The sequence below is a fragment of the Mobula birostris genome, chromosome 18, assembly GCF_030028105.1.
Source record: "Mobula birostris isolate sMobBir1 chromosome 18, sMobBir1.hap1, whole genome shotgun sequence".
NCBI lineage: Eukaryota > Metazoa > Chordata > Chondrichthyes > Myliobatiformes > Myliobatidae > Mobula > Mobula birostris.
In genome coordinates, this window is record NC_092387.1 from 2,579,263 (window position 1) to 2,593,637 (window position 14,375).

Here is a 14,375-nt window from a genome sequence, read left to right on the forward strand (position 1 = left end):
ACGACTTCTAGTTGTAGACCCACCCGACCTCAGTGCAACAAGCCTGCTTTGCCTTTATCTTATCTATATCCCTCAATCTTGTTTACCTCTATCAAATTTCCCCTCAATCTTCTACATTTCAAGGAATAAAATTCGAACCTATTCAATCTGTCCTGAACTCAGGGCCTCCAGTTCTGGCAACATCCTTGTAAATTTTCTCTGTACTCTTTCAACCTTATTTACATCTTTCCTGTAGGTAGGTGACTAAAACTGCACACAATACTCTAAACCAGGCCTCACCAACAACTTATACAATTCAGTTTAACACACCAACTCCTGTACTCAATACTTTGACCAATAAAGGCCAATGTACCAAAAGCTTTCTTTATGACCCTCTCCACCTGTGCCACAATTTTCAATGAACTATGAACCTGTATTTGTAGATCTCTTTTTCTCATGCTTGACCGCTCACTGTGTGAGACCTACACTAGCTGATCCTACCAAAGTTTAACACCTCACACTAGTCTGCATTAAATTCCATCTGCCATTTTCAGCCCATTTTTCCAGCTGGTCCAGATCCTGCTGCAAGTTTTGATAGTCTTCCTCATTGTTCACGACACCCCAAGCTTGGTGTCATCCGCAAATTTGCTGATCCAGTTTACCAAACTATCATCCAGATCGTTGATACAGATGACAAACAACAACAGATCCAGCACCAATCCCTGCAGTTTCTCACTGGTCACAGGACTCCAGTCGGAGAGGCAACCATCTACTATACCACTCTCTGGTTTCTCCCTCAAGGTCAATGTCTAATCCAATTTACTACCTCATCTTGAATGCCAGGCAACTGAACTGCCTTGACTAATCTCCCATGTAAGATCTTATCAAATGCCTTGCTGAAGTCCACATAAACAATATTCACTACCCTGACTTCATTAACTTTCTTGCAACTTCCTCAAAAAACTCTATAAATTTTGTTCGACACAACCTACCACACACAAATCCATGTTGACTATTCCCAGTCAGCCCCTGTCTCTCCAAATACTCATATATCCAGTCCCTTAGAACAACTTCCAATAACTTTCCCAGTACTGACATCAGGCTCACCGGCCTATAATTTCCTGGTTTATTTTTAAAGCATCTCTAAAAAAGCAGAACATTACCTATCCTCCAGTATTTCACCTGTCAATGAGGATGATTGAAATATCTCTGCTAGGGCCTCTGCAATTTCTGCACTTGCCTCCCGCAGGGTCTGGGGGAAAACCTCGTCAGACCCTGGGGATTTATCCACAACCCTAATTTACCTCAAGACAGCAAACACCACACCCCGCCGCTCTAAAATTTGTATAGACTTTGTTGTTGCCTTGCCTCCCTTCTATAAACTGTGTCAGTCTCCCAGTTACAGATGCAAAAAATTCAGTTTTAAACTTCCCCCATCACTTTTGGCTCCACACAGAAATGACCATTCTGGTCTTCCAGGGGACCCTTGTTATCCTTTAGCTCTTAACAGATCTGCAGAATCCCTGAGGATTCTCTTTCACGTTGTCTGCTGGGGCAACCTCATGACTTCTTTTAGCCCTCCTGCTTTCCTCCTTAAATGTTCCCTTGCATTTCTTTTACACAAGTATCTAATTTGTTCCTATCTGCCTATACCTGCTATGCACCTCTTTTTCTATCTTAGCTAAAACCTCAATAATTGTCAATATTTTTCATCCTTTAAAACTTTGGTGTATTCCTTCCTGTTTAGTAACATTTTTCCAATAGCAGTGCAACCAAAACTGAACACAAACCTCCAAGAGTAGCCCCACTACCGTGTTTGCAACCACAACACAACCCCCAATTATTATACTCAGCCCCTTGACTAAAGAGCAGAATCACCAAATCCATTAAATTTAGAAGAACTTCCTCTAACTAGAGGGATGAAAAAGTGAAATTCACTATCACAAGCAGGGATTAAGTCAAAAAGATAGATCCAAGAACTTCTTGGATGAAATGACACATTTTTGTTCCATATCTTTTAGTTTATTCCATGCAAATTCTGTCATTGGGCCTGTGATCATTGTACTACAAATGAGCAAATTATTCCTACTAAAAATTCACATACACCGGAGCTGGATTGGGAAGCAGTTTCTAAAGGCAGTTCTTTCAGCTGGCAGCCACCACAGGTTTGTGAAAAACTTAATGTGTAATCTCAAGATTTGCTAAGTTACAGAAAAAATTAAATCAAAAAGAAAATAAATGCCACAATAAGTGGTCAACATTATGATGATATACAGTGAGGAAATGCATTCAATGAAATAACAATAAAATGCAGTGGATACCATCATGAATGAGAGCACATTACAACAAAATGACACATTATCACATTGTTTAAACACAACAGCTGTGGACCAAAATGCATCAACATCTACATTAACTCATGAAGTACCATGCCGAACATGTTAACTGAGAGGCACAGTTCTGTAGCCCATATTTACAGGTGATGTGCAATCTTGACACTTATTTCTGTACTCTCGCTTCGGCTAGCGGCTTAATATAGGGGATGATAGCCCCCCCAGCCCAGCCAAACTTAAGAAATCTCGTTTGGGTGGATGCTGCGCGATGTGTCCCTGTTACAAATCAGTACCACACAATAACAAACAGTACGCAATATGCGATTAAATGATTGAACTTCATAATTTTTAATTTGACTATATGGTTGGTAAAGAAAACAAAAAAAAGAAAAGGGGCCCATTCTCATGAAACCCTCTAGTGCCCAAGGTTGGAGCTCACTGATAAGCCATTTGTCCACCATCAACCTACTCCGATCATTGCTGACCTTTGCACCCTCGCTCCAAGTCCATTCCATCCGGCGGTCTACCAACTCTCTCCATTCGCGTCTTCTCTCCTCATCTCTCCCCAGCAAAAGACTGCGAATTCCCAGCTCCCAGACACACAAGAAAGAACAACATCCCGCTCAGTGGCTAGCATGCCCCATTATCTTCAGTCATAACCCAAACATTGCTGCTACAGAGAAACCATTACCTCATCAGTGGAACATTACAGAGAAGCCATTACATTAGCAGTGAAACCTTACAGCGTGTTACACTCTCCCCCCACCAAATTTAGTTATGCCCTCATGACATTGAAATAATTTGCCAAATCTTCCTGCAAAACACAAAGTCCAATCCAGGTGCACAAGGCTCCCCAAAACGGTAGGGGTCACACTCTGCTCCCCTGGTGCTACGTAGGCCAGCCTATCCGGTGGTCTCCTAATTCTCTGAGACCTCCGCACCCACTCGCCTAACTCTTCAGGTTCAGACACGACTGGGGATACTTCCGTTCTACCTGGCGAGGCCTTCCCCGACCTATCACTCGTGCCCACCTGCAACTCAGACCCCTCTGTTCCGTGGTCAAGCCCCACTTCTTCCCCTACAGAGTCCCACTGCAACCCAGGCTGCCCAAAGATAGCCAACCCCACTTCACCTGACTTAGCGGGAGAAGGGCCAGGAGTCTCTTCCTCAATCAATGGGGAGTTAGCAAAAGGCGGCATATACCACACATTCAGCTCCTCATCCTCCGAATCAGTATCTCTCTCAGGGGTGGGAGCCGGCCTAACCTCGCCTGCTGTGGGCCCTACAGCCGCCCTGCGTTTCTGCAGAGTCCTCTTACTAGGAGCAGGCTCCAAGTCGGAATCTGGGTCTATCTGCACCTCTTGCCCCAGGGGCACAGGTGGTTCCAATGGAGAATCTTGACAGGCCCATTCCCATCCTCTGGTTTCACCCGGAAAACTGGTAGGTTTGGCATCTAACTCTCCACCACATAGGGTGTAGCCAACTTATGCTTTCCAGGTAGCCCTAAATTCGTTGAGGACTCGGTCTCCCAGCAGGAGTCAGGAGAATCTCACCTTTTGATCGTACTTCCTCTTATTTCCTCCATTCTGCTTGGCAGCCGTGACCCCAGCTAATTCATAAGCCCTTTTCAGCTTTCTTCTCATATCAGACACATACTTCAGATAAGTCTTCAGGGGTAAGTCACCCTCGTCAGTCCCAAAACAAAGGTCAATGGGCAACCTCACCTCGCACCCAAACATCAAATAATATGCCAAGTACGCAGTAGCTTCATTTCATGTATAGTTGTAACTATGAACCAGATACCCTGCGAGTGATAGGGCGTGGTCCTCGACTTCTCAACTCCAAGCACACCAAGTAACTCATGGATGAGTCTGCTCTTGAAATCCTGACCCTGATCACTATGTATCCACCTGGGAAGGCCATATTAGATGAAATACTTCTCCCACAACACTTCTGCCACCGTAGATGCCCTCTGGTCCTTGGTAGGAATTAGCAAGCACATTGAGCAAAAGATCAAATAGAAATGTGTCAGCAAAAGATGATAATCATCCGAAAAAACTATAGTCCACGCAGGATGGTGTGCCACATCATTTCCAAAAACAAATTAAAATCCTAACTGGAATACTTAGTAAGCTGTAAGTATTATTAGGAAAACAAACAAATTTTAAGGAAACCAGTACAACAAGCCATTATTTTACGAAATTGTGTCTGTGCCATGTGAAGAATTAAGTTTTAAAACATACAAAAATAACTCTTTTATTCCCTATTTAATATTTCATTCCATAGAAATAACATGTAAATCAAACAATAATGTAGTGAAAATGCAACTTGATTGACTTATTTGTAGATCTGTGCCACTCTATTTCACATAAAGGCTATCATGCATTTCAACATCTTGTGATTTTAAAGAAATTGTTATATGTGTGCATCAGTTTGCCAATAAGCTTGCACAGAAAGTTCAGTGTAGTATTAAATGATACAAGTACACTTGTAACAAAATAATTGTTAATGACTGTCAGTCATTATTGCAGACCATTTTATACTGTTATAATACATAATCTATTTGTGTCCTGGGGTACCTCTTTTAATTTGGTTAAAATGGGACGAAATGTGATGCTATTTCCATGCAGAATAATTTCATATGTGTTCTAGGTCTGTAATCACCATAGACATTGTATAACCATGTTCACTAACTTTAGGGCTTAGATTATTGTGCTATCAAATTGATATTTCCAGGATGTTAAAAATTAAAAAGACAGCATTGTCTTGTAAACCAATGCTTAACAGTAATGTGACAATCTACAAGAAATGCTGTAACTGAGACTATGGTTTATAAAATTTGAGGCTCCAAAGCATGCTCTTGTAAATTGCCATTCATTGTATTCAGGTATGCACTTCAGAAACTATGGTGATTCTTGAATCTAGAATTCTAGAAATGGATGGTTTTTTATTGTACACCATCAAAATGACCAGAATTGGTTCTCCAGAACAGTTGTGACTTGTTTTCTATCTTTTATTTCCTTTCATCTGCCTGTCCTTCCTTATAGTCTTACTATACACTGCCTCTACTTGTATACCAACTGCCCCCTCCCCAGCCCTGTCACTCTGGGGATAGAAACTATAGGAGCTGGCAGATGGTATACAGTCATTGCAATGTATAGTGAGAATGTGAGGACAGACAGGCAGATGATAGGGTAAAATTGCAATCAATGGGAATAGTTGAAGAGTATCAAGGGAGAAAAATCAAAAAAGGCAATGTATACAAAACTGAGGATGTTATATCTGAGTGCATGTAGTATATACGCTGATCTTGTAATGCAGTTAGAGATTGGCAAGTATGACGTGTCGACTTCAGTGAGTCATGGCTGAAAGATGATCATGGTTGGCAGCTTAACATCTAAGGATACACATTGTATCGAAAGACAGGCAGATGAGGTAGGGTGAAATCAAATGAAGTCAAATCCTAAGAAAGGGGTGACATAGAATTGAAAGATGTAGAATTCTTGTGGGTACAACTAAGAAACTGTAAGGGGAAGAAGACCCTGATGGGAGTTATATACAGACTTCTGTACAGTAGCCAGGATGTGCAGTACAAATTAAAATGGGAGATAGAAATGGTATATAAACAGAGCAATGTTATAATAATCATGGAGGATTTCAATCCTCTTGTTCCCCCGGTGCCTGTGTGTGACTGGTCCCCCTCTTGTTCATGCTCACTGCTCCCAAAGGAAGGTATCCGTGTTCAATCGATCGCTCTCCTTCTTGTTCGATGCTGCCGGAGGATGGTGGTAGAGTCTTGGTTCAAGGGTAAGGTTTAATCTGAGAATGGATATCGATCTACTGAAAAATTACACTGGAGAGGTAGCAATGGGAGAACAAAGAAATGGTGGATGAACAGAATAATCTGGCGGAAGACACTAACAGTATGACAGAAATTTGAGAGAGTCAGGGACAGAAGTGAGTGTAGTTGGGAAACTGAAAGGTCTGAAATATGTAAGTCACCTCGACCAGATGAACTACACCCCAAAGTTCTGTAAGAGGTAGCTGAAGAGATTGTAAGGCATTGGTAATGATATTTCAAGAATCACTAGATTCTGGCATGATTCCAGAAGACTGGAAAAATATCACTCTACGCTTTAAGGGAGGGAGGCAGAAAGTTTCGGCACAGACTAGAAGGGCCAAATGGCCTGTTTTCTGTGCTGTAGTGTTCTATGGTTCTAGGAAAAGCCTGAGCATATCTGGTATAGTGGTCCAAGACATTCGCCATGTTGCTGGCATCGGGTTCTATCAACAGGAAATCCATACACACCAGGTCCAGAGGCCCTGCACTCTGCAAGTGGGACAAGGGTGCTGCCGCGGAAGCAGTGTCTTCTGCTGTATGCAGCGAATGCATGACTTGCAGTATTCTTCGACCTCCGATTTCATCCGGGGCCAGTAAAACCAATCTCTCAGCAATCCATAGGTCTTTTCCACCCCCAAATGTCCAGAATCATCATGAAGTGACTTCAACGCAATCCTCCAATACTTCTCAGGCAGAACCAGCTAGCAATGCCGAGGTTAGTATAGAGGTGACATGACACAGTATAAGAAGTGGTTCTTCAACTCCAACTGAGGCAGTAATGGAGGCACCAACTCATGTTTCATCTTCTCTGCCATGTCTCTCTTTTCGAACGTTGCCCAAATGGTACCAATGTCCGGATCATTTCACTGAGCAGCTGCCACTTCTCCAGAACTCAACTCCAGCAGCTGATTTGTCCTCGGAGCAGTCAGGTTACAGTAAACTTGGGGAATGGCGTCATCAGAAGCTCCCAATTGATCCACCGCTCGATCCTGCCCCTTCTTTCCCTCCGCCTTCACAGTGATGGCAAACTGACACACGGCCTTCACCCCTGGGGCAGGAACGCTCTCCCACTCCTCGTCCCTGACCAGTCCCTCATACACCCATCGGGACAAAGTATCAGCATCAATGTTCCTGCTTCCTGGCCGGTACTTAAGGCTGAAATCATAGGCAGACAATGCCGCCAACCACTGATGGCCCGCAACATCCAATTTTGCTGAGGTCAGGATACAAGTTGGGGGGGTTGTTGTCCATCCTCACCTCAAACTTGGCCCCATAGAGACAGTCACTCAGCTTATCCACCACTGCCCATTTCAACGGCTGAAATTCCAACTTGTGCATGGGATAGTTTTTCTCAGAGAGTGACTGACTCCAGCTGACAAACGCAACGGGCCTCAACCCAGTGCCCTGATCCTGATACAGGACGTTTCCTAAACCCTCTCAGCTGGCATTCATGTGCAGTACATATGGCAATCGGAGGTCCGCAAAAGCCAGCACCGGCGCCTGGGTCAGCAGCTCCTTCAGCAACTGAAAGGCCTCCTCACATTTTGCATCCCATCTCAGTCCAAAGAACTCTGACAAGCTAAGATACTCTCCACCTCCTGTCTTTTTCTCCCTCTCCCTTTCTTCCCTAAGGGAGGGTAACTACACAGAAGCCGATTCAACTAGTGACTCACTTTTGCGTAGCCTTTCACAAACCTCCAATAGTAACCACAGAACTTAAGGAACAAGCGCAGAGTGCTCACAGTCTTGACCAACTGGTAACCGCCTCTATCTTGGCTGGATCTGTAGCTACTCCATACCATGAGACTATGTGCCCAACACAACCAACAGGCGACTTGCAGAACTGGCATTTGTCCAGAGAAAGTTTTAACCCTTCAACTTTCAGGCGTCCCAGCACCTTCAGCAGCCTCGCTTCATGTTCTTCCAAGGTGGATCCAAATACTGAGGTCATCCAGATGTACCAATTCCTCAAGCAAGTTCATATCCACCACCATCTTCTCCATGACCTGCTGGAAGATTGCAGGAGCTCCTGAGATGCCCTGGGGTAGCCTTTCAAACTGGAAAAAGGCCAGGGGACATAAAAATGCCGTTTTCTCTTTGTCAGCCTCACTCATAGGGATCTGGTAATATCCACTCAAGTCCAGCACACTGAACCACTTTGCACTACTCTCAGGCAGGCCTCAACAGTATCCCAACAGGAAATTCCGACTCCCCCTCATGGTCTTCCGAAGCGTCCACTAAGGCACTCCGGGAAATTTGGGTGTCCCCATCACTCTCACTACTTCCCCGGGATGTACTACCATTGGCTTCGACTAGGTGAACCACACAGTCTCTCATCTAAATTCAGTATCCGGCCTAATGCAGCCTCGCACTTCCTCAAAGGCAGCTTGAAACCCTGGGTGCACGGACAATGTTCCCAGAAAGCTCTTGCTAGCCTTCTCCTTGCAGCTTCCCCCATGAGCCTCCTCACAAGAGGGGTGTTGGTCCCCACCAGAATTGAAACGCCACCCTTCTCAACAGGATCCAGACAAACCAACACTATGTGTCTAGGACCTCAGACACTCCCACATCAGCCTCCGAGAGCTCCAACTTCACTAACAAATAACCGTCATTACTTGCACTAAGCCCCCAGATCTCCAGTACCCTGAACGGAGTCAAGGGTAAATGCTTCAGATACCGGTTGTAAAACGAACAGAATGTGACCTGCGACCCGGTGTTCAGTATGGCTTTAGCATAAATACTCTCCATCTGTAGCGACACACTAGAGCATGTTCCCACTAAGCCTTCAGGAATTGGGCCTTTCGCTTTTGGGGGTTCCTTGGTACATTGCTGAGAAAGTGTTTCCCCAGAGACACCAGGTCCTTCCCTCACTGGGTCTCCTCTCAGTTTTCCCAAAAACTCTCTCAGCTTAGGTACCCTGGGGCACACTCTCCCTCTGATGTGACACCTGCTGCCAGCAGCCCTCCGCATTATCCGCCCCCTTGGAGGATCCGCCCCCCCACCCCCCATCAGCTCCATTATATGGGGGGGGGGTCACACCCGCCAGTAACAGCCGACGTATTTCCGTTCTCAACTCTGCCACAATCTCCTCTACCGCTCCCCAAGGTAGGCTATCTGTGGTCACTTCACCGCAGGGGACTACTACCGAGGACTGTACCCTGCTGACGGAGTCCTCCCACGCTTCCAATGCGATCTCCTCTTCCCATACCTCTCTAATCAGCTCAACAAAAGATGGAGATGGGGGGCACGTCTTACAAGACTGTCAAAGACCTCAAGCAATCAGGTCATGGGACTGGGTGCCACTGGCCATCTGGTCCATTCTTAACTGATCCACCTCAGCCGCCTGAATGACCCCTCTGCGCTGCGAGCAATTTAGCTGCTTCTCTAGCCGAAAAATATAAGCAGAAAGCTTCTCCCTCTTCTCCTGATGCATATTTTAAAACCCCACCTTGGCTCAACTGGGCTTCCTGTCAGGCCAAAAGTATTGTCCAGTGCTTGCATGTAATTGACAGCTGTCACTACGGGATACTTTAATCCGATGGCTCTCACGACTTCAGCGGCCTGCCCATTCAAACTTTCAAGCAATCTCTGTCACCTTATGTCATCAGAGCACTGCCACTCATCTAACAACTGAGAGGTCTGTTCCGCCCACGTCTCGTACTCCTCCTCTCCTTTAGGGGTGGGCGTTATTCCAGGGAATAGGCGGAGCCTACCATAGCTGGGACTTTGAACCTAATTTTTCCATTTATTCACCAGAGAGGTAAGGGCAGATACTAACTCAGAACTCTCACCCTTCCCCGGCGGACGTGGACTAATTAGACATTCCAAATCCAACCACTCCTTCCACTCACTCCTCAGAAATGATCAAACCCTGTCTTTGAAATGTCCACCCCCAGCTACTGCTTCATCAGCACAGATCTGCATTAAAACGACAGCTGCGCCAGTTATTTTGTCAAACCTCCGCCCACAATCGCAACTTTAACAATACTTAACAGGTGAATGACCAATTCATCTGGAGTACGAATATCTACCCCACTGGTTCAATGCTCAGGGAAATCACATAGCATCCAACAGAATCAATCCTGGATGAGCCCCTACAATTGTAACTCTCACTTCGGAGAGCGACTTAATGTAGGGGATGACAGCCCCCCAGCCTGGCCAAACTTAAGAAATCTCGTTTGGGTGGATGCTGCGTGATGTGTCCCGTTACAAATCAGTACCATGAAATAACAAACAGTACGCAATATGCGAGTAAACAATTGAACTTTATAATTCTTAATTTGACTATATGGTTAATAAAGAAAACAAAAAAAGGAAAAGGGCCCATTCTCATGAAACAGTCTAATGCGTAACAGAGTTCACTGATAAGGCTGTTCGTCCACCATCGACCTCCTCCGATTGTTGCTAACCTTCGGACCCTCGCTCCAAGTCCATTCCGTCCGGCAGCCTACCAACTCTCTCCATTCATGTCTTCTCTCCTCGTCTTTCCCTGGCAAAAGACTGCGAGTTCCCAGCTCCCAGCCACACAAGAAAGAACAACATCCTGCTCATTGGCTAACATGCCCCGTTATCTCTAGTCATCACCTAAACACTACTGTTACAGAGAAACCATTACCTTAATAGAGAAACATTACAGAGAAGCCATTACATTAGCAGTGAAACCTTACAGCGTGTTACATTTCCCTTTAAATAAGGAACTTTCAATACTCTGTGCCAAGATCGACTGTTTAACAGAATTGCAATTCAATGCCCTTTGGATCTGCCTCATAGCTGCAGCAACCTGGATTTTGATGATGTCTGTGTGGAGCTCACACACTCTGACAATGTAGTGTGTCCCATTTCCTTCCATGGCCTAATGATATGCTGGCTGGTGAGTTGGTTGGCTGCAGTAGCCAACACCAGTGTTGGTGAGTGGCAGGAGAATCAGGGGAAAAACCTAAATAAGTTTCACAGGGAGTAGGTTAGTGAGATTAGTCAAAGCTGGCATGGATTCAATTTGATAATTAACCATATATATCACAAGGAAACATGAATATGAATGACAAGGTTGACTAAATACTGGATTGTGCATAGATTGCAAATCTCCACACTACTGAGAGGCAAATGTTCACTGAACATACTACAGTTCCTCTATAATTTCTCATATTTTAACAAAACAAATAAAATACACAATTCTTGATCCATATCCTGACAAATGCACCATGCTCACTTAGAAACTTACAAATGCCAGACTCCACTTACAATCTTTGCATTCTTTCCACTTTTCCTCAACTGCTGGACAGCAAATGCATGTTCCACGTTATCCATTGAAACTCCATTAACCATGGCAACTCGATCATTCTCACTGGGAAACAAAGAAAAAAAGCTGATGAAAATGGTGACTCTCACTGTGCTGACAACCGATTTATTAATGACAAATTAATTCCACCTCTTCAGCATCATTGTTCTATTTATAGATTTTGAATTATGGATTTATACATTTGGAAAACCATGGCAAATTAGGGAGAGCCAGCATGGCTTTGTGTGGGGCAAGTTGTGTCTTACTAACTTGAGTTTTCTGACAAGGTGATGAGGCTGATTAATTAAGGTAAAGCTGCATATGTTGTCCATGTGCATTTTCATGAGGTTTCGACAATGTCTCTCATGAAGGCTCATCCAAAAGATTAAGATGCATGGGATCCATGGTGAATTGGCCATTTGAATTCAGAATTTGGTAGTGGGCAATGGGACTTGATCTAGCTGGAGTTCTGTGATTAGTGGTGTTCCATAGGGATCCATCCTGGGGGGGGGGGGGGGGGGGAAGAAAACCTCTGCTGTTTGTATGGTATATAAATGACCTGGATAAAAACATAGGTAACACTGGATAACAATTTTTTTCAATAGTGTGGCTTCCTCAATTTTTTTTTTGTTTATGATTGTATTCGCTTGAAGCTGTACACAAATATAATTTCAGGCTACTTGTATCACGTAGGAATTTGGAGAAATAAGAAATTAACTCTTATTGAATATAATGCGTTTAATTGCACAATGGTGCTTTATGCTTTGCAATATCTCAACTGAGCTAAAATGTTTTGTTGATGAGTTTCATTTGTACTCAGTGTTTAAGGCTTCTTGCTCAAGTGGCCAAGCAATAACCAGTCAGCATTCACACATCAAAGTTGCTGGTGAACGCAGCAGGCCAGGCAGCATCTCTAGGAAGAGGTACAGTCGACGTTTCAGGCCGAGACCCTTCGTCAGTCAGCAATGATGGATTCCAGTCGCCCTGATGCCATTTCTCCATGACCGCAATGTCCTAGTGAATCCTTTCACTGATGGCACCAAGATTTGCAGGGAAGAAGTCTAAATAGGAATGCAGAAAATTAATCTTCAGAGTCATGTTGTACTTCATGGTTTTGCGTGCCTGAAGCATGTCGTCAACCAGCTACATGTAGATTGGTGCTCTGTAATTGCCAAGAAAATTTTCAATTTCTATGGCACCACGAGAAGTTCTTTGCATTGCTTGTCATTGATGACCTGTTTGATTTGTGGACCAACAAAAATGCCTTCCTCAATCTTCCTCTGATATGAATTATGAATTGCAATAACAAATACAATGATTTCAAAAAAAGGTGCATGATGGGGACATTTCATGGTGATTTTCACCATCATCAGTCTAAAGTCTATAAGCTACACCCAAAAGTATTCAGGAATGTGAAATGTTGCAACTTGGGAGGTCAAATATAAATGGACAGTACATTGTTAAGGGAAAGACCCTTAACAGTGTTGATGAGCAGAGGGATCTTGGAGTCCAAGTTCATAGCTCCCTGAAAGTAGCTACATAGAGTGATTGAGAAAGCATACGGTATGGTTGCCTTTCTTAGTCAAGGCATTGTGTTCAAAAGTCAGCATGCTACAGTTTCATAAAACTCTGGTTAGGCCACATTTGGAGTATTGCCATACAGTTCTGGTCACTTCATTACAAGAAGGATGTCAAGACTTTGGAGATGGTGCAGAAGATGTTTACCAGGATGTTGTCTGGAGTAAAGGGCAAGTGCTATAACAAGAGCATGGACAGACTTGGGTTGTTTTTTTCTGGAGTGGCAGAGGCTGAGGGAAAATCTGTTGAGGTTTATAAGATTACAAGATAGACCAGAGGTCCACAACGTTTTCTGCACCGCGGACCGGTTTAATATTGACAATATTTCTACGGGCCGGCCGACCAATTTTCTCACTGTGTTTACCCCGAGACAGACTACTATGACCATGAAGTCTTGCACGGGCACTTGTGTGCGCATGCATGTACGTGCCGATTTTTTTTCTACAAATCGGTTTTGGCGATTCTGTTCAGTGAAATTACACTGTACATACATAATTTCTACTTTATATAGGCTGTGTATTTATATCATTCCTGCTTTTACTATATGCTAGTGTTATTTTACGTTTTATGTGTTATTTGGTAGGTTATTTTTTGGGTCTGGGAACACTCAACAATTTGTCCCATATAAATTAATGGTAATTGCTTCTTCGCTTTATGCCATTTCGACACGGAAGGTTTCATGGGAACACTCTACCTTAGCGGGGGAAATATGGGACAAGGGCAGTTCCATATGGGACAAACCAATTTGGCCCAATATATGGGATGTCCTGGCTAATACAGGGGGGGTGGAGTGTTAATCATGGCCGGAATATAGGGAGTAAGTCAACTATAAGTCACTTATAAGTGGCTAATACACTCAATTTCATTTCTAAAAGGATTAATCTAATGAATTTAATATTAAACACACAGCGCATATTTTCCTCGTATGAACATATTGCTGAATCAGTGGGAGCCCTGGGCTTGTTTCCCTGCAACAAGACTGTCCCATCGAGGGGTGATGGGAGACAGCAATACTCAGTCCAGTCTATTCCGCAATTTAGTTTTCGTTGCATTCATTGCAGAAAACTCCGCTTCGCAGAGATATGTTGGAAATGGAAGCAACGTTTTCGGTGCTTTCGTGGCTATCTCAGGATATTTAGCCTTGACTTTGATCCAGAATGCCGGCAGAGATGTTATGTCAAACATACTTTTCAGCCCGCCGTCATTTGCAAGCTTGAGGAGTTGATCTTCTTCCCACACTGACGTGGATGACGCGTGCATAATGACCTTGCGTGCATTCAAGTTCAACAGTGGGCGTAACAGGAAATGAGGAAATGTGCAGCTGACTCATATCGCCAAATCATATCGTTTCCTCGGGGCTCGGTAG

The 14,375-nt window shown here is 44.0% G+C and overlaps 1 protein-coding gene across 5 annotated transcripts in view; it reads right to left on the reverse strand.

Annotated features, from left to right (window-relative positions):
* Window positions 1-14,375, reverse strand: part of tjp1a (tight junction protein 1a) — a 203,865-nt gene that overhangs the window by 84,692 nt on the left and 104,798 nt on the right. For all 5 annotated transcript variants that reach the window (XM_072282091.1, XM_072282094.1, XM_072282092.1 and 2 more), the window contains exon 4: window positions 11,395-11,497. In XM_072282091.1, the coding sequence (XP_072138192.1) occupies window positions 11,395-11,497 (103 nt within the window). The remainder of the gene's footprint in view (window positions 1-11,394; window positions 11,498-14,375) is intronic.